Source organism: Triturus cristatus, chromosome 1_1 (genome assembly GCF_964204655.1).
Source record: "Triturus cristatus chromosome 1_1, aTriCri1.1, whole genome shotgun sequence".
Classification (NCBI taxonomy): domain Eukaryota; kingdom Metazoa; phylum Chordata; class Amphibia; order Caudata; family Salamandridae; genus Triturus; species Triturus cristatus.
Window position 1 is genome coordinate 466,368,669 of NC_140579.1, and position 21,516 is coordinate 466,390,184.

At 40.8% G+C, this 21,516-nt stretch overlaps 1 protein-coding gene across 6 annotated transcripts in view; it reads left to right on the top strand.

Annotated features, from left to right (window-relative positions):
• Positions 1 to 21,516, top strand: part of LOC146870432 (E3 ubiquitin-protein ligase TRIM39-like) — a 438,014-nt gene that overhangs the window by 280,593 nt on the left and 135,905 nt on the right. For all 6 annotated transcript variants that reach the window (XM_085640918.1, XM_085640916.1, XM_085640919.1 and 3 more), the window contains one exon: positions 768 to 800. In XM_085640918.1, the coding sequence (XP_085497044.1) occupies positions 768 to 800 (33 nt within the window). The remainder of the gene's footprint in view (positions 1 to 767; positions 801 to 21,516) is intronic.

Consider the following 21,516-nt stretch of genomic DNA (forward strand, 5'->3'; position numbering starts at 1 on the left):
CTTGTAAACTGAATTTCAGTGTATACTCTATATCTTCACTGGTTCTCATTTATTGGCTGGGGGGACGGAAGGTAAACGTGTTCTCGTATGAACAATATTTCACTGTAAGTAAAAACATTTTCCAGAGTGCTGCAAGGTCTGTGTAGGCAGGCAAAGTCCCATGGTACTCATAACTACTTTAAAAGGATTGGAACACATGCAAATACCAATGAAAACAATGCAAGCTGTTGAATGGAAATTATTACTTAAGATTATTCTTGGGAGCCTTCTAGTTCATCACTTGGTGTTCATTATATCATTATACATAGCAGCCAACCATATGCAAATCCTTCTTAGTGCTTGAACAGCACCACTAAACTCCCCCAGACTTTGCAGGATCTATCTATCTGTTGAGGTGCAGCATGATTCTCAGGCACAGCTACATGGCCAATATCTGTCACACCAGGACAACATAAGAATATGCTGAGGTGATACTTTCAATAGTACTTTGTTATGATTTGCTATTGGGGGAGCTGTGAGCTTTACTCCTGTGAATTATATTTCAGTGTATGGCTTATGTTGTCCATGGTTCTCTTTTAGTTATGGGGAAGGAAGAGGGTGATGATGACTCATATAATTGTGAATTCAGTGTATTCTCCTAATGTTCAGCACGAATTGGGAAAGTGGAAATATAACTAATGTGAATGTTATTGTGTGTGCTCAGACCTTCATCATGAGATAGATATATTCCAAATAGATTGTGTCTGATATTTCTCTGCTCTCCTCAGGAGCGTCAGCCTGTGACCTGGAGAAGGAAAGAGGTAAAATTGATATTAATGAATTAAAATATTTTTGGGCTAAATATAAAAACTGTTGAGACGGATGCATTATTTGATAACTCTCAAGTGTAAGTAAATACGTTTTGATACTATTTCACATTGAAAGAAGAAGTACCTTTTAGAGGTGTGAGAAACTCATGTAGTTTTCTTTTGTGTAAATATGCGAAATTGCAAAAGAAATATGCATAATTAAACAACATGCAAATCTGCCACTTTGCACAGAATGTTAGCGCAAAATGAGTCATTGTGTCAATATTTTACTTCAGGGCGTATTTTGTGCAAAAAGAAAATAGTGCACAAGAAAGCACCACTAACAACACCCATTGTGTTCTGTTGTTCCGTGTGTTCATTATATTTTTTTACCACAAATGGCATTGCAATTTACATGAAGTGGCATCAAAAAACACATAGTGATTGATTGAAAGCTTGAATTAATCTCAGCCACATCCCAATCCATCATTTTTCAAACACCATGCCACCTCAGTTTGGATCCAATCATATGCAAATCATTTTTGATCCTGATCCAATGAGAACAGTCCTGCTGGAACTGCTGAGACTGCTAGGCTACGACCTCCCTAAACCGAAAAAGAAGCAACACAGGAGCTGTTGTGCCATGATTATGGGCTTATTAGCAAGATAAATATTGATTCCAGTGGCACAGTGAGCATGGGTTCCATGTGTCGGCATACCCATCAAACTTATGGCATCAAAAACAAAATGTTGGATGGAATGCTTGAGATAATCTCAGCCACTAAAGAGTCTAAAATTATGTGCAGCAACTTAATATTGCAAACAAACAAATGTTGCCAACAAATATCTCTACTTTTTTTACGACCATCGTAGAGTCCACTTGCTGTCTTTGATCATCCGTTTGAAATATTTGCCTTGATCATATCATACCAACCATAGCAGTAAACTAATATGATAGTTCCTGCTGATTCGTGTTCAAGATTCCTGTGTGTTTGACCAAAACAAAATACTGATGCCTGAATAGTCATAAAAGATTTGCAATGCCTAGTAGCAAAGGGAGCAGTTTATATCTTTCGTTCAAACAAATGTCCTGCGCTTGCCACAAAGGCATTCAGGGATTCCATGGACCTTATTCATACCAACCATAGCAGTAAACCAATATGTTAGTTGCTGCTGATTCATACTCCAGATTCCTGTGTTTGACCGCTACAAAATTCTATTGCCTGATCAGTCATAAAAGATTAGCAATGCCTAGGAGCAATGAGAGCAGTTCATACCTTTCATTCGGACAAATGGCCTGCGTTTGTCGCTAAGGCATTCAGGAATTCCATGGCCCTTATTCACAAAGCTAATCTTACACTTTTGGTGTAGGTTTTCCATTTCTTTTGCTATTCATAAGCTACATGTGTGGTTTTACTTGTAGTTTCTTTACGACTGATGAGATTGTCCTATATCTTTTTTCATAAAGATACTAAACATAAAACTAAACTTGTAGTTAGTGAATAGCAAAATAATATTGAACTCACATCAAAAGCGTAGATTTACCTTTGTGAATAAGGCTCTATGTCTGCACATCCACACCTGTTCCACCTGAAAGGTAACAGGGTAATAGAGTAATAGAGCATGCTAATGGTATGCCTAAAAAAGGCTTGACTGCTAGGGTAATAAGTACAGCACTGAGTTGACTACATATTATTTATGATATTCAGAGAGTATTAAATAATCTGCCTAAAGGAGTATTAGGTGGGCGTACTCTATACGAGAGTATCTTTGTATGTACTTGATCTTAATAGTCCTGGGAAGGTGTCAGAAGAGAAAATGTTGACCTGTACACTCGCTTTAATGGTTTATAAAATGTAAGAACCAACCTATCTAATGTGAAGCATTCCAAATCCACCAGTAGTGAAGATACATTTTCTAAAGATGCCAGCGGCTCACTCCCCAAAGTAGAAGTGCTAGCTCAAGAAAAGATCAATGATAGAGACGTTTTCAAGCCATCTTACAGACCAACCTTTCCAGTTCTTGAGGTAAAGGCCTACAAACAATAATCCTGCTTCGACTTCCTGGTTCAAAGAAAATTAGGAAGGTTCCATTGATCACTGTAAAAAGCATTATGTGGCTGATTCTATTCAACAATTCAACAGACACCTCTTGAAACCAAAGTGCCTTCAGAATAGAAACTCACAACCTCTCTCTACTGCCTAGAAAATGAGTACAGCCATGTTCAAATTCTGAGTTTCATTCCAGAGACTCCTATGGCTCCAGCTTTACACCAAGTGCCAGCTTTCATGGAGGAACCAGACGCTGCAATTTCATCAATTCCAATGATTTCAGCTACTTCTGTAGTTTATGATTTGTATTTGTAGAATTTGTAGAGCATGTTAAACAAAAAGGTATAAAAGTGCTAAGCCAGAAGAGAACCATGTCAAAGGTGAGGTCCCTAAATAGAGAAAAACCTTAAAAACCAAGCTACTCTAAGCAAGGATTAGTTTGAAAATAACCATATTTTAACCTGCCTACAAAACCTCAGGTACGAGTTTAAACTCCTAATTTATTCTGGGAGGGAGTTCCACAACTTGGCAGCCGCCACAGTGACTGCTCGTTCTCCCCACCTGGCTTTCCTACACATAGGTACTGTCATCGTGTTCATCCTGCCAATCTCAGAGGTTTACTTGGGACATACTAATTAAAGGCTGTGTTAAGAAATGTCAACCCCTGCAAATGGAGAGACTTATGCCAAAAGCAAAGGACCTTGAAAGACACCCAATTCCGCACTGGCAATCAGTAGGGGATCTCAATCCCTCCCTGACTGACGTGTTTTGACAGTCTCAGGAGCAATCGTGCTGCTGCATTTTGGATAATTTTGGGCTTATTTACATTAATGTCAAGGGCATTACAGTTGTCCATGGGAAACGTGATGAGCGCAATGACCACTGACACCCTTTTCTTTCAGAAGAAATTGAAGAACTTTCTTCAAAGTCTTAATAATCCAAAAGCAGGAGCTCACCTATTAACCACGGTGTTGTCGAAAATCACACCCAATTTAGTACCACATGTCTCCAGCCACCATCCGTTGATCCAGATTGAGCTATCCATTCTGCAAACCCCAATCTCAGTTTTCTCCCCGTTCATTTTCAGCCAGTTATACTTCATCCACCTGCAGATTTTCATCACGCAAGCCCTAAACTTGTCAGCAACCCCATCCTAGTCATCAAAGAAATGATGATCGGGGTGTCATCTGCATAGGACAACACCTAGAAGGCAAAAGAACGCACCAGCTTTGCTAGGGAGGTGATATATAAGTTAAGTAGTACGGGACTGAGGGAGGACCCCTGTGGAACCCCACAGGAGAGCTGGAAAGGTTTGGAAGAAAAATCCTCACAAATGACTGTAAGAGTCCTATCCAGCAGAAAGGACTCCATCAAATTGGGGGCCTCATCCTTCAGCCCATCCTAATGCAGCCTTTGCTCCAGCACGATGTCAAAGGCTGCAGACAGATTTAACAACACAAAATAGGAGAGGCCTCCCTGGTAAACTTTCCTACAAATGAAATCAACAATTGCTAAAAGCACTGATTTGGTGCTGTGACTGCTCCTAAACCTGTTTTGAGAAGGGTCCAGGAGTTCTTGGTCTGTGAGGTACTGGGCCAATGCCTTGTTGACAGGCTTCTCTAGGATTTTAGCTAGGGCAGCCAACAAAGAGATTGAGCACAGATCTTTTAAATCACCTGAATTCCCACTGGGCTTTTACTACAGTGGAATGACAACTGCCTACTTCCAACCCCAAGGATACACACCAGTCGCCAAGACCAGACAATGGACCTTCTCCAAGGCATCCTCAATAAGGTCAGGGCCAGCTGCGGGCATGGATCATCCGGTGAGGCCAGTGGTTGATTCTTCCTAGAAGAGCCTTAATTTTAGTCGCAAGCAACAGAAAGAACCTGGTTAAGCAGCTGCAAATAGGCAGTTCTGAAATAACACCTTTTCCACTGGGGGCGATAGACCTCTTCTTCTGTTCTGGCACCCTGAAATCACTTGAGGTGGCAGGAAAACCTTCAAAAATCATCATGATCTTGTCGCTAAAGGACTCTGCCACCTTATTACAGAAAAAGTGAGAGTTTTCTATTGGCTGGTGTATAGGAGGCAACAACAGCATAAAACCGTCTTGATGAGTTCTTTAGGAATTTTGTTGCAGATGTTATTGTCTGAGAGAAGTACAATATTGCCTCCTAAATTTCACTTATGAATTTGGGAATAAGCTCCCTGTGATTGTTTTTCTCTTCCGAATCGAAAGCCAATCTCCATCCCAGTTCCTGTCTCCTACTCTGCTTTGGGAGGTCCTTAATCTCTTCTGAAAACCATGACGCAGATAGTTCCCTCCTGCCCTTAGGCTTAGCTGTGACTAGAGGTGAAACCTCCTCAAAGGCTGACCTAATCCAATTGTTAGGATTCTCTGCAGGGGAACCTGGACTGCTAACGTCTTTCTCTTTAAATTTCACAAAAAGGCTTCAGAAAAATTGTCAACTGAGATTTGTCTCCATTTTCCAACACTGTTTGCAATTTCCAGTGTGCTTTCCAACACATGTTCCACGCACTCACTAAACATCACCATACTATGGTCAGCCCACCTTAGAGGAAGTCAATCGCCCAAAATCAGGGTCTCTTGGTTGGAAAAAACCCCCATCCAAATTGTGACCGGCTCTGTGGGTCATAGCATTAACCTGTTGACTAAAGTTGAAACTGTGCATAAGATACATGAAAGCCCTGGTGTGGCGATTGCCCTCTTCTTCTGGAATGGAGGTTGAAATCCCCCAAGATGGTGAAGTTACCTCAAGAAATAAAGGGCTCAAGCACTTAATAACCAGCTCAGAATGCACTGCTTTTTAGGACCAGGTGGACGGTAGGTCAGCAGCCCCACTGGATCAAAGATTGTTTGTTTTCAATATTAAAAATGCTCCACCTTGCAACCTTCAATGATGGCTCTAACGTACAGCTCAGCTGCTCCCTAAGAATGATAGCAAGTCCTCCCCCCTCTGTGTGCTCCTATCCAGCTTCACCACCGCATACCCCGATGGAGTGCAACTGCAAAGTCCTGATCTGAATCCTCCATGGCCCATATCTCAGTGATAAACAAACAATCTAACTGAGATATCCCAACAATCTCATTAATCTCTATACTATGTTTTATGAGAAAGCAAGAGTTGACTAATGCAGAGTGTAGGACCTCCTCTGTCCTCATCACATCTCTTGTGTGCTCATCCCTGCCATACCAAGGTGACACTGATGCAGCGTGGAATGTCAAATCCTTCCTTCGTCACAGACCAAATATCACAATAGCACATTAACTCAATACATTCATTGGTGGGGCCCATAACACCAACACTCACACTTCATTGATCTGTTCTCCCGGGAGGGATAAGTTTCCATACGCTGACATGAAAGGAATATCTTTTCACCTAAACCCTAATATACATTGAATAACTCTATTAATTTCAAACCTCGTGATATTCCCCTCATTTGGCGATGAATCAGTTAGTTGAATTTGGGTATTTGGTAATTCAATTCTTTTATTTATACTCTTCTCTTAATCTAATTTCTTCTAAAAAACAACTCAACACATTTGTCTATTAATCAAAGCATCGTTTATCTAATTAATTGAAAATTTTAGAAAATCATCGACCAAACCGTAGGTCATCATATTTACCTAATCTGGCTATTAGTTGTCCTCTAAGTCAATCAAGGCGTTGAAAAATCTTTTAATTCATCAAAGTCAGGCCACAATTCAGTCTGTCAAAGATTCATGGAAACAGCTGTCCAGCAGTGTCACCGTCCTCTCCGTCAGCAAAACGTCAGGAAATTCGCAGCAAGACAAATCGAACGAACCTAACGAACACGCCAACTCACTATTCTACCAACTTTTATAAGGATTTTAATGTCAAAATGTATCAAGAATGAGTTTTAGACAGTTCTGATTGGTGGGTTTGGGGTTGTTCGGTGAAGTTCTCACATAGTCTATTCGATTAAGTCATCACACTTGCTGATTCCGGTTTTAAAGACAGTCCTTTGTTTTGTGGTCCTTGCAACTCTCCCAGTACGACCTTGGTTGGTACATCTTGCCTGGGGTCAGGACGAGGCCACTGTTGCTGGTGGTGGCGCAGGCGCACTTCACCCAAAACTTCGTGAAACGGTAGCAGTCACGTTGTGTGTCTCAGTCAGCCATCTTTTCTTAGGCCCAAATGGTCAACTTAAGTAAAACAAACACAAAATGTAATTAAAACATTGAAATGGCTAATAAAATGTTAAACCCTCACTAATTCCCCTATGTGTATGTAATTACCTAGCATAATTGCAACATTTAAAGCGTTTATATTCATCCAGTGATGGCATCTGGTGCAACTTACAATTACGTCACAAAAGCAACATATATCATGCAATATTCTAATTTTCTACCATTAGTATGCATACATATATTAGTATACAATTAGTTTAGGCATGCAAAAATGCTAATCCCACGTGTAGTTCTTTCGTTAATATAATTGGTGAGTTATCACTTCAAACGGATTAATAGTATTACAATTAATAGATTATTCAGATTAATATAAACATGCAGAATGGGGGGTATACAAAATGTTGTACTACCCGCTCCATCAATCCCCCCTTTGGTGATTATATCACCACACCAACAAAATTTTGTATCCCTTTTTACGGAATTTCAAAGTGATTTCTTGTTTTTATTCATATTTCAGTTTCCCCTGTTTCTTCTCCTTTTGCTGATTTATACATGCTTTCCTTAAACTCCTCCAATTCTATCTCTTCAAATTCTCTTTCTTGTTTCTTATATCTTCTCCTTAAATTTTCTCTTCTTAACTTTTTCTGATTTTTATCCTTTTTACGACAGATACACCCTAATCTAATTATTAATAATATGAAAATCACACATGTTAATGGAAATAATATCTTACCTAAAAACGTACTACCTCGTTTTACTATGAAATCTTTAATAGCTGATAATTTCTTTGCAATCTTTTCCCAAACACCTTCAACCTCCAGTGGTGCAATTTTGTCATGCAATTCTGTAATGTTTTTAATATACATTTTCAAATCTTTACTTTCGTAAGGAATGTAAGTACAACAGTGTTGAACTTTCAGCATTCCACAGACTCCACCCTCTTATGCCAATAATATATCAAGGGCAAGTCTATTTTGCATTACCATAGCACGCATGGCAACCATTTCGGTATTTACTAATAAAAATCCTCCAGCGGTGCTTGTGGACAAGCGATCCAGTACTGTTGAAAGTCTTCTAATTTTGTTTGCATTCAGAGATATTCCCACTGCTGGTATCAATGCTCCAAAAATGTCACCCACAATTTCGGTCCAAGATTCTCTTTTACTACGTGCTAAATAACAACCTAAACTATGTACACCATCTTCTCCTCTATCCATATGAAAAATCTTTGGAAAATCCAGGCCTACATAACATGTGCCATACCAATGGTCTGGCAAACGATAATATGCCCTATTCCCACAAATGAAATATAACCCAGGAAAAACTGGATCTTTTCCACCTTTAAATCCCCATCCACCCATGATTCGGTATGTATCATGGCACTCACTATTACCTACAAAATAATTATCATATGCAGTTTGATTCCTTCTAATACACAATTTCCCTGTCTGAGGCCAATCTAAAGCCATAGTTGGACTAGCTTCACCTTTCAGATGTTTTTCCATTTCTACATCCCAGACTGTCTTCTCCAGTTTTCCTTCAGATGCTTTTCTTTGCATTTTTAGTCTTCTTTCTTCAACCATCTCTAAAAATGTCTTTCCCTCTTTCTTTAAACTGCATGCCAAATTGTTCTTAAATATATATTTTAATGTTAGTTCTTTAGTCGCCAAGAAAAATTCACCTAATACTTTTGCAGGTTTTACCTTGTTTAGCTTGTTAATTGACGGTACTTGTGAAAATATAGTATCTACATCTGAAAAATAATACTCTAATTTCCCTGTTTGATAAAATAAACTAGCTATTACACTACGTGTTATTCCATAAGTTACTGGAAGGTGGTGGTAAGTCACTCCCTCTGATACAGAGGCAGGTAACTGCATACAAACGTAGCAGTCCCTTACGTCCATTGTCTTTACATATTCTTACAACAATTTTGAAAACACATTATTAGAAAAATCAGTTATAGACCTGTCTTTATGTAAATCATTTTTATCCATTCTGGTCGGTACTACCTTTTGAATCTTTTCTATATTAGCTTTATTCTCACTATGTCCTTCTAGTGTATCTATAGTAACTTTGAATGAAATCAGGAGAGCAAGTATGCTCCATAGAAGCATTAGTAATCCTGTACAACAACAACACATTTTACACCATCTCCTTAAAAATGTACATCTACCTTTGCTACTATCTATGTTTGCCATTTTTGCTAAAATGGACCGTGTCTTTTGACTTAGCCTCTTCTACTTCACAACTAGTTTTTCTAACCCAAGGCTCTAAGCACCTACTTGGTTCTACCAGTTTTTGTCTTTTTCTGTATTTTATTGTCTTTCCATCAATAGTTTTCGTATCTCATTCAGTTTGGCATTTCATCATCTTTCACTTTTCCTTTGTGATCTGTATACAGAATGTCCTGAACATCCGCTTCTTCTCCAATATCGGACAAGATAACTCTCAGGATTTCCGATTCTTCGTCTTCCTCAACCACTTCTGGTACAACCACCTCTGGATTTCCTTGGCTATCCGCCTCTTCTTTTAGTTCAGGCAGGGCCACATACGTCCATTCTGGTGATTTATACTTCTGGTTAGGTTTCCTTGTTCTTTTGCTTTCTTTAAGTATAATTGTTTCTTCTTCTTTTGATTTCACCTGACTCATCACCTGTTCAGCCCTTGGTGAATTTACTCATGTCAGTCGATATCTCAATCTTTTTATTTTATTCGGCCAAACGTCGTCTTTTCCAGTTCTTTTCAATTTACTCCCTTTATCGTTCTTTTCAGTTCTCCAAGCTCTGTTTCTTAGAACTCGACCTTCAGGTATTTCATCTTCGCTTTCCTCTGACTTTGTTTCAACTTGCTTTTTACTCTCAACAGTTTCTTTTTCCACCACTTGTTTTGTTTTCCCTACTTCTGTCCCTTCTCGAATCTCCGACACGCAATCTTCCTGCTGACTACTTATCCCTGCTTCTAACTGGATGTTGGAGTTCTCTTAATCTTTCATTTGGCACTTCCTTTTCATTAATCTCTTTTATCGTCTCTTCACTGTCTTTTTCTTTGTTCTTTCCTTGTTCTTTCCTGGAACATTGTGCTCCTTGTTCAGTTTCTGAGTCTGAACTGGTATCAGAAATCTGTAACCTTCTTCTCAGGGAACTACTTCTGGGGACAAATGTTAAACTTGGTTCTGCTTCCCCCCTTTCAGGGGTTTCTTTGGCTTTTGGCTCTCCGTCATCTGACTCAGTACTAGATTCTGATTCATCAAAATACTCTTTTTCTGCGCTGTCCACTGGATTTGGAATTCTCAAAGTATGGCTTGCATGGATCCAGTTTTTCAATCCAGCACACTTCACAGCTGTTGTTGTGGTTAAGATGACTTGTCTTGGTTTTCCCCACCTTGGAACCAAACAGTTTCTTCTTCTGTGGACTTTTATCCTTACCCAGTCCCCTCGGCTTAGATCATGGGCTGGCTTCTTTTCAAGGGTGGTGGCATCCGCTCCAACCGGATGAAACACAGAATGAACTGCGTCAGCCAGGCTTTTACAGTATTCACACACCATGTCATCAGTTATAGTAATCAGCTTGTTGACTGGTATAAACACGTGGCGCATGGCTCGTCCCATGATGATTTCATGGGGGCTTAACCCTGTAGTTCTGTCTGGAATTGATCTAATAGTCATGAGTACCAGAGGCAAGACATCAGGCCATTTCATACCTGTGGCTAAACACATTTTCCCTATCCTGTTTTTGATAGTACCATTCAACTGTTCCACCACACCAGAAGCCCCGTGTCGGTAGGCACAATGTAGTTTTTGTCGTACATTCAATTCTTCACAAATCAGTTTTATGATCTCATTATGGAAATGTCCTCCTCGGTCTGATTCAATTGTCACTGGGAACCCAAATCTAGGGATGAATTCCCTCAAAAGTAATTTTGCCACTGTCATCCCATCATTTCTTCTTGTTGGGAATGCCTCTACCCATCTGGAAAACAGGCAGACCATAACCAAAACATACCTGTTACAGGGAGGCATCTCAATGAAATCTACTTGCATTCTGGTAAAAGGCCCTCCTTCTCGACCTATTGTTCCTAGACTCACTACTGTCTTTCTTCCTGGATTGTATTGCTGACATGTTAGGCATCTCTGACAAAGATTTTCTGCTACAAGTCTGAATTTTGCATTATACCAGGTTTGTTTAACCCCTTCGGTGCTCATGACGGAACGGTTCCGTCATGAGCCACGGTTGAGCTGTGCTCATGACGGAACCGTTCCGTCATGACCACGCCCGCGCAAGATTCCGTCAGCACAGCGGCGGAATTTGCGCAGCATGGAAGGGGTTAAAGGACCTGACCATAGCATCTCTCCCTATGTGTCCCTGTCCATGATACATCCGTGCCATGGCAGACATCATGCTATCAGGCATGACTGGTATTCCATCTCGATAAACCCACACCTGATTTTTCTCTCTTGGTGCACATCCTGCTTTTACCCACTGCTTCATTTCCTCATCTCCTGCTTCTTCCTGCAATTGTCTTACTTCTTCCCATGTTCACACAATGTTAGTAAACATCAAGGAGCAAGAAACCTCTTCTCTTTCCTTAGCCCGATTAATGGAATTCTGATTTCGTGCACAGTATTGTGCCATGTCATTCGCGAATTTATTTCCAGTGGCGATATAATCACCACTGTGACTATGGGCAGCACACTTTACAACAGCCAGTTGCCTAGGCAGCTGTATTGCCTCAAGCAACTTTCCAACCACTTCAGCATTCTTAATGGGAGTTCCACTTGATGTTAAGAATCCTCTCTGCAGCCATATCTGGCCGAAGTCGTGGACGACTCCAAAGCCATACTGGCTGTCAGTCATCACGGTCACTCTCACACTCTTTCCAATCTTACATGCTCTAGTCAAAGCGACAAGTCCAGCTACTTGTGCCGATTTTACTCCTTTCAGATATGATGCTTCCATCACTGCTGCAACCGTACATACCGCATAGGCTGCACTTAACACTCCATCATCTGTTCTCAAACAAGACCCATCCACAAACAGAACAAAATCACTTTCTGGTAAGGGTTCATCTTTTATGTCAGGTCGTGGTTTTGTACAGAAATCAAGTACATCCAGACAGTCATGATCTGCCTCATCTCTTACTTCCACATTCTCAGCATCAGGCAGCAATGTTGAAGGATTCACATTCAAGCATCTCACAAGACTTACATTTGTTGCACCTAATATGACCTTTTCATACTTAGTCAGCCGACTATGTGTCATATACTGAGTACGACTCCTTGTTAAAAGGATCGCCACATCATGAGGTACAAACACTTTCACAGGATATCCCATCACAATTCCCTCACTCTGTTCCAAACTCCGACATGTAGCAGCTACTGCTTTCAAACACCCAGGTATGGCTACAGCTAATGGGTCAAGCATTGATGAAAAATATGCAATTGGTCTCCTCAGTTTTCCATGCTTCTGTATTAGAACAGAGAGTGCACATCCATTTCTCTCACTGCAATACAACTCAAACTCTTTCTCATAATCAGGCATTCCTAATGCAGGTGCTTCGCACAGTCCATCTCTCAATCGTTTAAATGCTGCCAATTCTTCCTTGTTCAAATCAATGGGATCTTTCACATCGCTTCTCGTCAGTCGTGCCAAAGGTTTTGCGATCAATGAAAAATTGCTGATCCATTGACGACAATATCCAACCATTCCCAAAAACATTCTCACTTCTCTTTGGGTCATGGGTGCTCTCATTCCTTTTATGATCCTGATTCTGTCTATGGTTATTTTTCTCAGTCCTTTTTCAATGTTATGTCCTAAATATTGTACTTCTTTCTTACAAAATTGTAATTTTGATGGTGACACCTTTAGTCCTCCATCTGCCAAATGATTTAGCAAGGCTATTGTGTCTACCTCACAAGCTTCCCGGGTTTCGATGCCACAAGAAGGTAATTGATGTATTGAACTAACACTGAATTTTTGGACATTTCTAGACTTTCCAAGGACTTCTTCAATAGCTGATTAAATATTGAGGGGCTTTCTGTATACCCCTGTGGAATTCGGCACCAAGTCAAAATACGCTTGCCGAAACGAAATGCAAAAATGTGCTGACTGTCATGGTACAATGGGATGGAAAAGAAAGCATGGCATAGATCAATCACTGTATACCATTCTGCATCATGGGGAATCTGATATAAAATCACAGATGGATTTGGTACAAAGGGACAACATGACAACAATTTTGTTTATCTTTCTCAGATCTTGTACTATCCTGAACTTGCCACTAGGCTTTTTCCGTCCCATTATTGGTGAATTACATGGACTACTCATTATTTCTCTCAAAATACCTTGTTTTATCATTTTTTCAATCACAGGAGTCACTCCTTCAATTATTTCGGGTGTCAATTTATATTGAGGGACATTTGGATAACTTACTCCTTCTTTTACTGTTATTTTTACTGGATCTACATTTCTCATTAATCCCACATCTTCTCCTGTGAAATCCCAAACTTCTACTTTTACAGACTGTTTCAATTCTTTAGGTAATTCATCAGGATTAAATACAGCATAGGTTTCAATAACCTCCTTCTCCCTGTTTGCCATTGTTATTTTATACAACACATCATCATCTGGGGTTTCAAATGCTATTCCATCCGGGGTACAAAATATAGTGCAGGTCATTTTGCACAACAAATCTCTACCTAACAAATTCACAGGACTGGTTTCGCACATGACAAAGCTGTGCTTTTCAGAAACTTTTCCTATGCTCACTTTCACCGGCTCTGTAAGGTAAGTTTTAATCTGCCTGTTGGATACACCATCTACTTGGATCGTTTCATCCGTGAGAGGAAGATTCTTAACATCAGCTGATCGAGTAGCACCAGTATCAACTAGGAAAGTAATATTTTCATTATTAACCTTTCCATCTACAAATGGGCCTGTCTGGTGTACTTCTAGCGCGCGGCGGTTTATTTACCTGTTCTCCGTTGTAGAATCCCGTTTCATTACTATACCTCTGGGAATTTTTGCTCTGTGGAAAAGGCGGTTTTGGCACCTGATTCTGTTGGGTAACAACCTGCTGCTGTCGCTGCGGTTGACCACTCACCCCATTCTGCACCTGAGGATTCAATGATGCATTTTCATCGTTAGTACTTGGGGGAAATTTATACTCGGATTTCCAATGCCCTATCCTACTGCAATTATGACACGGAAATTTCTTCTTAGCTTCCTCTATATTTCCTTTACCTTTCCCAGGACCAAATTTTTGTCTTGATCCTGTATTATTCGCTTGTTCTGCTAATTGAGCTTCCTGTCTCTCCGCTACCTTTACTTGTGCCCACATAGCCTTTTCTTTCAATTTTCTCTGTTTTGCTTCAATCTCATCACTGAAATATTTAGCATGTCTCAGTTCTCCGTCTATTTTCTTATTTTGCCAGTCTACAATATGCTGTTTTATCATCTCACTAATTTCTGGATGAAGACCATAAACAAACCTGTATACAAAATGACTTAGATCCTTTTCACTCAGATTTTCGTCTCCACTAATTGTTGAAAGTCTTCTAATTTTGTTTGCATTCAGAGATATTAACCTGTCTGTATTTCTTCATTACCTCGGGGTCTGGTGCCCCTGTTTTTGGATCCCTAGGGTATTCCTGAGTTGGCCAATTAATCATGAGCTTGAACTCTGTCCATAGATCTGCTGGTACTATTATGTCAAACAAGCTGTTTAGATCAATCCACAACACTTTGCACAATTTTACAAATCTGTCTACCTCTCTATAACACTCAACGGGTTTTTCAGGAAGTCAAGGGAAGTCATTTGTGAATAAAAAAATATCTTGCCTAGTCCATGGGACATGTACATATCCTCCTCCTGGAATTTCTCTCATAGGGCGTTCTGTTACTACCTTCTCTTTTTCTCTAACAGGGAAAGCTGAAAAGGTCATCTTGTTTTCGATACCATCTACTTTTCCATTTATCCACATCTCCCCATTTTCTCAACAAAATAATTATTTCCTTAATCTGACTCATTCATCCTGTGGTATTCATATTTTCAATGTCCTTTTCAGTGAAATCTATTCGATATGGTTTCTGTAGGGCTTTTACCTTTTCAATATCTATACCCATTTCATTTGCCACTTCTTCTAATCTTTCATGGAGACTTTTTGCTCTCCACGTTATGCTTTTACACAGGAATAACAACTCCTCATCTTGGTAGGTTTTTAATTTCTCGGTAGGGATAGTTCCTACAATTAACTCTTCCAGTACCATTCGTAGTTTGGCCACATCTATTGACTGAGATTCTTTGTCTTTCTTTTGCAAGCTTCTCAACCATTCACTTAATTCCTCTGTAGCTGGTCCTACCGACTTCTCTACATTACCTTGTCCAGAATCCTTTTGTGTTTCTAATATTGACTCCACAGTTGTTACACGTCTTTCTGCACAATTCTGGCCTACAAACGGATTATTTGAAACTTTTGGTTCAATCCTACTTAGTCTGTCTCCATGGATTTTTATTTTGACTCAGTTTTGGTTGTTCAACCTGTTTATTGCTTTTATAAGGGACCATTAAACAATGTTCGACATCTTTTTGTTTATCGAAAATAGGCATTACTGGACCTATCGTCACTGGAACTGTTACAGCTTCCAGATTTTTGGTCAATTCTCTCATTTTCTCTGTTAATTCTAAGGTTGTCTTTGCTAGTTCCGCTGAATTTTCACCATTTATCCTACCTCCGGACTTCTTTTCTACCTCTCTAATGGAATTGTTTTTTCCCAAATGTTTGAACTCTGGTTCCGATTTTATGATTCATAAAGTTTCTTTCATTGGGGGACTTGGGGTTAATATTTCTGGTTCTGGCTGATATGGGGGTGGATTTTTATAAAACATGTCATCAAGAACATCGTCCTCTGATTCATTCACTCCATACCCTCTCGTTTCCACTTTGTCTCTTTTCTGTGCATTTTCTTCCTTCATTTTCTCCTGCAGTTCTTACGGGAAACAAACCCTCAGTCATACTCGCATTCCGCCATCTTCTCATTCGATCATCATGATTCTCATGTCCGTACGACCTACCAAACATGTATCTATACCTTCCGCCACTTCTCTGTCTTTCTGGGTCATGCATCTCATCTTCCCATTCTGTCAATGCTTCAAATTGTGTCGGTCTAGGTCCTAAATTCATCAATTTCTCTCTTAAATTTCTCAAAACTGCAAAATTAAATGAACCATGTTCTGGAAAAGCCAAAACTCCGTCATTTCTTGTGTACTTTACCCAATTGTCTAACCAAATACAAGTATGATACCCATATTTCGCAACCATAAAGGATGCGGGGGTTTTCGGTGGAGGAAGTAACTGTCCTTCCCTTGTCACAATCTGTTTGTCCTTTTTAAACCACTTCTTAATTTTTCCAAACCAGGACTTTTTCTCCTTTTCTGGTGGATCGTAATACATTTTCCTGTCTTCCGTGTATCGCTAGTCTCTCCTTACAACTGTACACCTATTCTGTCCAACTGTAGCGCGACTCACACAAACACACCAATCCGGAACGTCTACGTCACTCTTTAATTCTCCAATCCCAGCACGACTCATACTAACGCACCAATCCGGAGCGTCTACGTCACCTTGTGATTCTCCACTCCTAGCGCGGCGTACACTAACGCACCAATCCGGAGCGTTCTAAGTTTCCGACTGACTGGCCAATCCCAGCGCAGTCATTCTGACGTCAGCAGCCGCTGCCGCAGCTCCTGCTCTTGTCTACCCCTCCTTTACAAATTTCACTCGGTAAGTTTTGTTTCAAATTTACAATTCTGTTAGTAACAACACAAAAACACCACCATTGCCCGCTTTGCTAACCAAGGAATAGCAATAGACCTTTCTCCCGAGAATTCCGTCTTTCCCGAGAGCAGCGCTTACCTCTGCCCTACTACGGAATCGTTTCTTCCGTTGATAAAGTAGCACATCCCTCTACCTTACCCTTCTAACAAGCATTAGCTAACCATTTCTCCAGATTTAAGACACTTGGTTGGAGACCCAATGCTCCTGAGAAATAAAACTAGAGTTTCACAATTAACCTGAATGCCTTCACATTCACGCACTTTCACACGAGAAAATGTAGTACATTCACACAGAATCCTGTCTTTCCCGAGAACAGCGAACAGTCTGTCCTACTACAGAATTATGACATACGTTGATAAAGTAGCACTTCCCTCTACTTTACCCTTCTAACAAGCTTAGGGAGCACCTATTACCTTTCTAGTGATAAGCGTTATCGGAATGCCATTTGGACTCCTGGTACCTAAGACCAAAACTTCACAGGTGACCTTTACTATAATAAACACTTCTCTCACATGGAAAATGTCTCTAATGGCAACACACGACGATGTCACCGAATCGAACCCAGACAATGCGTCGTGCAACTTCTCTCGTTACACGTTTCCCCTGTGTACCTACAGGGCAACGACAATTCCGTCTTTCCCGAGAACAGCGCTTACCTCTGCTCTACTACGGAACTGTTACAAACTTCCGACTTCCTACATCCCAGAAGCCGTGCAGACCACATAGAACTTGACGCGACTCAACATAGAGTGTTAATACATAAATCAATATCAATCAATAACTAATGATCAATAAGCAATTTACAAGCTATATTCACCAAACCAAAACAATAACAACCATCATCTTGCTACCAGAAAAACTGATGCAGCGTGGAATGTCAAGTCCTCCCTTCGTCACAGACCAAATATCACAATAGCACATTAACTCAATACATTCATTGGTGGGGCCCATAACACCAACACTCACACTTCATTGATCTGTTCTCCCAGGAGGGATAAGTTTCCATACGCTGACGTGAAAGGAATATCTTTTTACCTAAACCCTAATATACATTGAATACCTCTATTAATTTCAAACCTCGTGATATTCCCCTCATTTGGCGATGAATCAGTTAGTTGAATTTGGGTATTTGGTAATTCAATTCTTTTATTTATACTCTTCTCTCAATCTAATTTCTTCTAAAAAACAACTCAACACATTTGTCTATTAATCAAAGCATCGTTTATCTAATTAATTGAAAATTTTAGAAAATCATCGACCAAACCGTCTGGCTATTAGTCGTCCTCTAAGTCAATCAAGTCGTGGAAAAATCTTTTAATTTATCAAAGTCAGGCCACAATTCAGTCTGTCAAAGATTCATGGAAACAGCTGTCCAGCAGTGTCACCGTCCTCTCCGTCAGCATAACGTCAGGAAATTCGCAGCAAGACAAATCGAAGAAACCTAACGAAAACCCCAACTGACTATTCTACCAACTTTTATAAGGATTTTAATGTCAAAATGTATCAAGAATGAGTTTTAGACAGTTCTGATTGGTGGGTTTGGGGTCGTTCGGTGAAGTTCTCCCATAGTCTATTCGATTAAGTCATCACACTTGCTGGTTCCGGTTTTAAAGACAGTCCTTTGTTTTGTGGTCCTGGCAACTCTCCCAGTACGACCTTGGTTGGTACATCTTGCCTGGGGACAGGACGAGGCCACTGTTGCTGGCGGTGGCGCAGGCGCACTTCACCCAAAACCTCGTGAAACGGTAGCAGTCACGTTGTGTGTCTCAGTCAGCCATCTTTTCTTAGGCCCAAAAGGTCAACTTAAGTAAAACAAACGCAAAACGTAATTAAAACATTGAAATGGCTAATAAAATGTTAAACCCTCACTAATTCCCCTATGTGTATGTAATTACCTAGCATGATAGCAACATTTAAAGCGTTTATATTCACCCAGTGATGTCATCTGGTGCAACTTACAATTACGTCACAAAAGCAACATATATCATGCAATATTCTCATTTTCTACCATTAGTATGCATACATATATTAGTATACAATTAGTTTAGCCATGCAAAAATGCAAATCCCACGTGTAATTCTTTTGTTAATATAATTGGTGAGTTATCACTTCAAACGGATTAATAGTATTACAATTAATAGATTATTCGGATTAATATAAACATTCAGAATGGTGGGGTATACAAAATGTTGTACTACCCGCTCCATCACTCTCTCCAGAGGCAGCACCCCCTAGACTCTGAACTCATAGAGGTCCAATTACAAGAAGGGAAACACCACGGTCCCACTATCCCGGGGTCTCTAACTTCCCCTCTCCCACAACACACTTTCTGCTTAAAGTTCATTAGAGCCAGCCTAGTGTAGCGCAAACGATCTTTGGCTGTACACAAAATGGCTGCGTCCTTGGCCCTGCCCCAGCGCGGACAGGCGTAGACTGACTTGCTGGAGCCATTAAAAGCCAGAGGCAATCACAAACTACACAAATGAGCACCAAACACTAGAGCACTCACGCTATAGTGCGTATAGAGCGTGCTGGCACTACAAAAATGGCTGCCAATTGAAAGAACTGGCCGGAGATCACACTAACATGGCACCAAATTAAAATCACATAGAAAATCACAACAGAAGCAACAATTAAAAAATTAAGTCAGTAAAAGTAAGATAAAAAACGGTGTTAGCCTACAAGGCCGGCCACGGCACAGTAGTCTCTCCAGGCCCGCATCTGCGCATCCGTGTGTTTAAATGCTGGGGTCAAGCACATACTGCGGTTCATTAAACTAGTACATATGAAATGTTCAATAAAACTAAAATGCACACTTTAATCTGAGTTCACATATATCGATTGACTAAGCAGACATTGCCAAAAGACTATCACAAGTCCTTCTTATTTTGACTAAATACTATTATTCCCTGCGAGCCTGCAATGGTCGTTCTAGCTCTGACTCCCACGGGAGTTATACCTATAATGGAGTTGGCCACCCCTCTATCCTGGATTGTATCATAGTAGAAACCAGGATGTGGGGCCAGGTTAAGGACTTCATTGTCCAGTCGCGCCATGATAGTGATCATAATGCTTTAATACTTGAACTCACTTTGCCAACGACTAGGGATCAACCAGCAGAAGCATCCACTATTGATCACAGACTGACACTAACCAACAACAGGCCAAAAGTCAGGTGGACATGGCTAGAAAAATCGCATGAAGAAATGGCTTTCCTACTTGAAGCCATTGCACCCAACCTTGAGGCCATGTCAGAGCTTGTAAAGTCAGGAGGCATCGCTGCCTCCCGTGCAGAGGTTGCAAAGATCAATGAGTCCACCACCTCAAAGCTGGAGGAGGTGTTTTGGACGGCGTGTGCAAGGGGACATGGGAGGAAGCCGAAGCATTCATGGTTCAATGGTAGTTGTCGGGTGGCAAAAAAGGCATTGATAGAGGCCATAAAATCCAAGTGTAATATTGAAGTAAAATCAGCAAGGTCCCTCTATAAAACCACCATTGCATCTGCTAAAACAGCATGGGAAATGGATCAATGGGATAGTTTCAAACTGGCCCTGGAGACAAGAGATATGAGAACATTTTGGATCATTATATCTACAGGTAGCAACAAAGGACAGGCGACCTTCGGGCCAAACATAGCGGCTGATAGTTGGAAAGAGCATTTTTTTGGCTCTTCTTTATGCCTCATTTGCTGTTGAGGCCAGTAGCCTGACTCCAGCTAATCCGACCCCCTCAGTTTCTGAAATAGCTATCCCCAAGATCACTCTGTCAGAAGTCACAATAGCCCTTAGGGGCCGATTCCAATCCGGGTCGGAAGGGCACTAAACGTGATCCGGCCAGAAAAAATTTGCGCCGTACGCGTGTTTTCCGCCCGACTCCTACAGCTCTACGAGGGAGCAAGTACGATGCGAGCTACATGAAATTCACCGACCGACTCGTTTCCGGGTCCGAACCGCTCCGTACGTCTCGGTCGCAAGCTAACCGTGGGGTGCAATGGATGTGATTCACAACCGAGCCAGTACGGTGCACACGTCGGACAACCTGTGCTCGCTAATCGTCCGGGTGGTTGCCTTTGGGGATCCGTGTCGGACCCCATGTCACCCGCAGCCCTACGGCTCGGACACAGGGGGAGACCCATTCCTTCATTTTCTCCTGCAGTTCTTACGGGAAACAAACCCTCAGTCATACTCGCATTCCGCCATCTTCTCATTCGATCATCATGATTCTCATGTCCGTACGACCTACCAAACATGTATCTATACCTTCCGCCACTTCTCTGTCTTTCTGGGTCATGCATCTCATCTTCCCATTCTGTCAATGCTTCAAATTGTGTCGGTCTAGGTCCTAAATTCATCAATTTCTCTCTTAAATTTCTCAAAACTGCAAAATTAAATGAACCATGTTCTGGAAAAGCCAAAACTCCGTCATTTCTTGTGTACTTTACCCAATTGTCTAACCAAATACAAGTATGATACCCATATTTCGCAACCATAAAGGATGCGGGGGTTTTCGGTGGAGGAAGTAACTGTCCTTCCCTTGTCACAATCTGTTTGTCCTTTTTAAACCACTTCTTAATTTTTCCAAACCAGGACTTTTTCTCCTTTTCTGGTGGATCATAATACATTTTCCTGTCTTCCGTGTATCGCTAGTCTCTCCTTACAACTGTA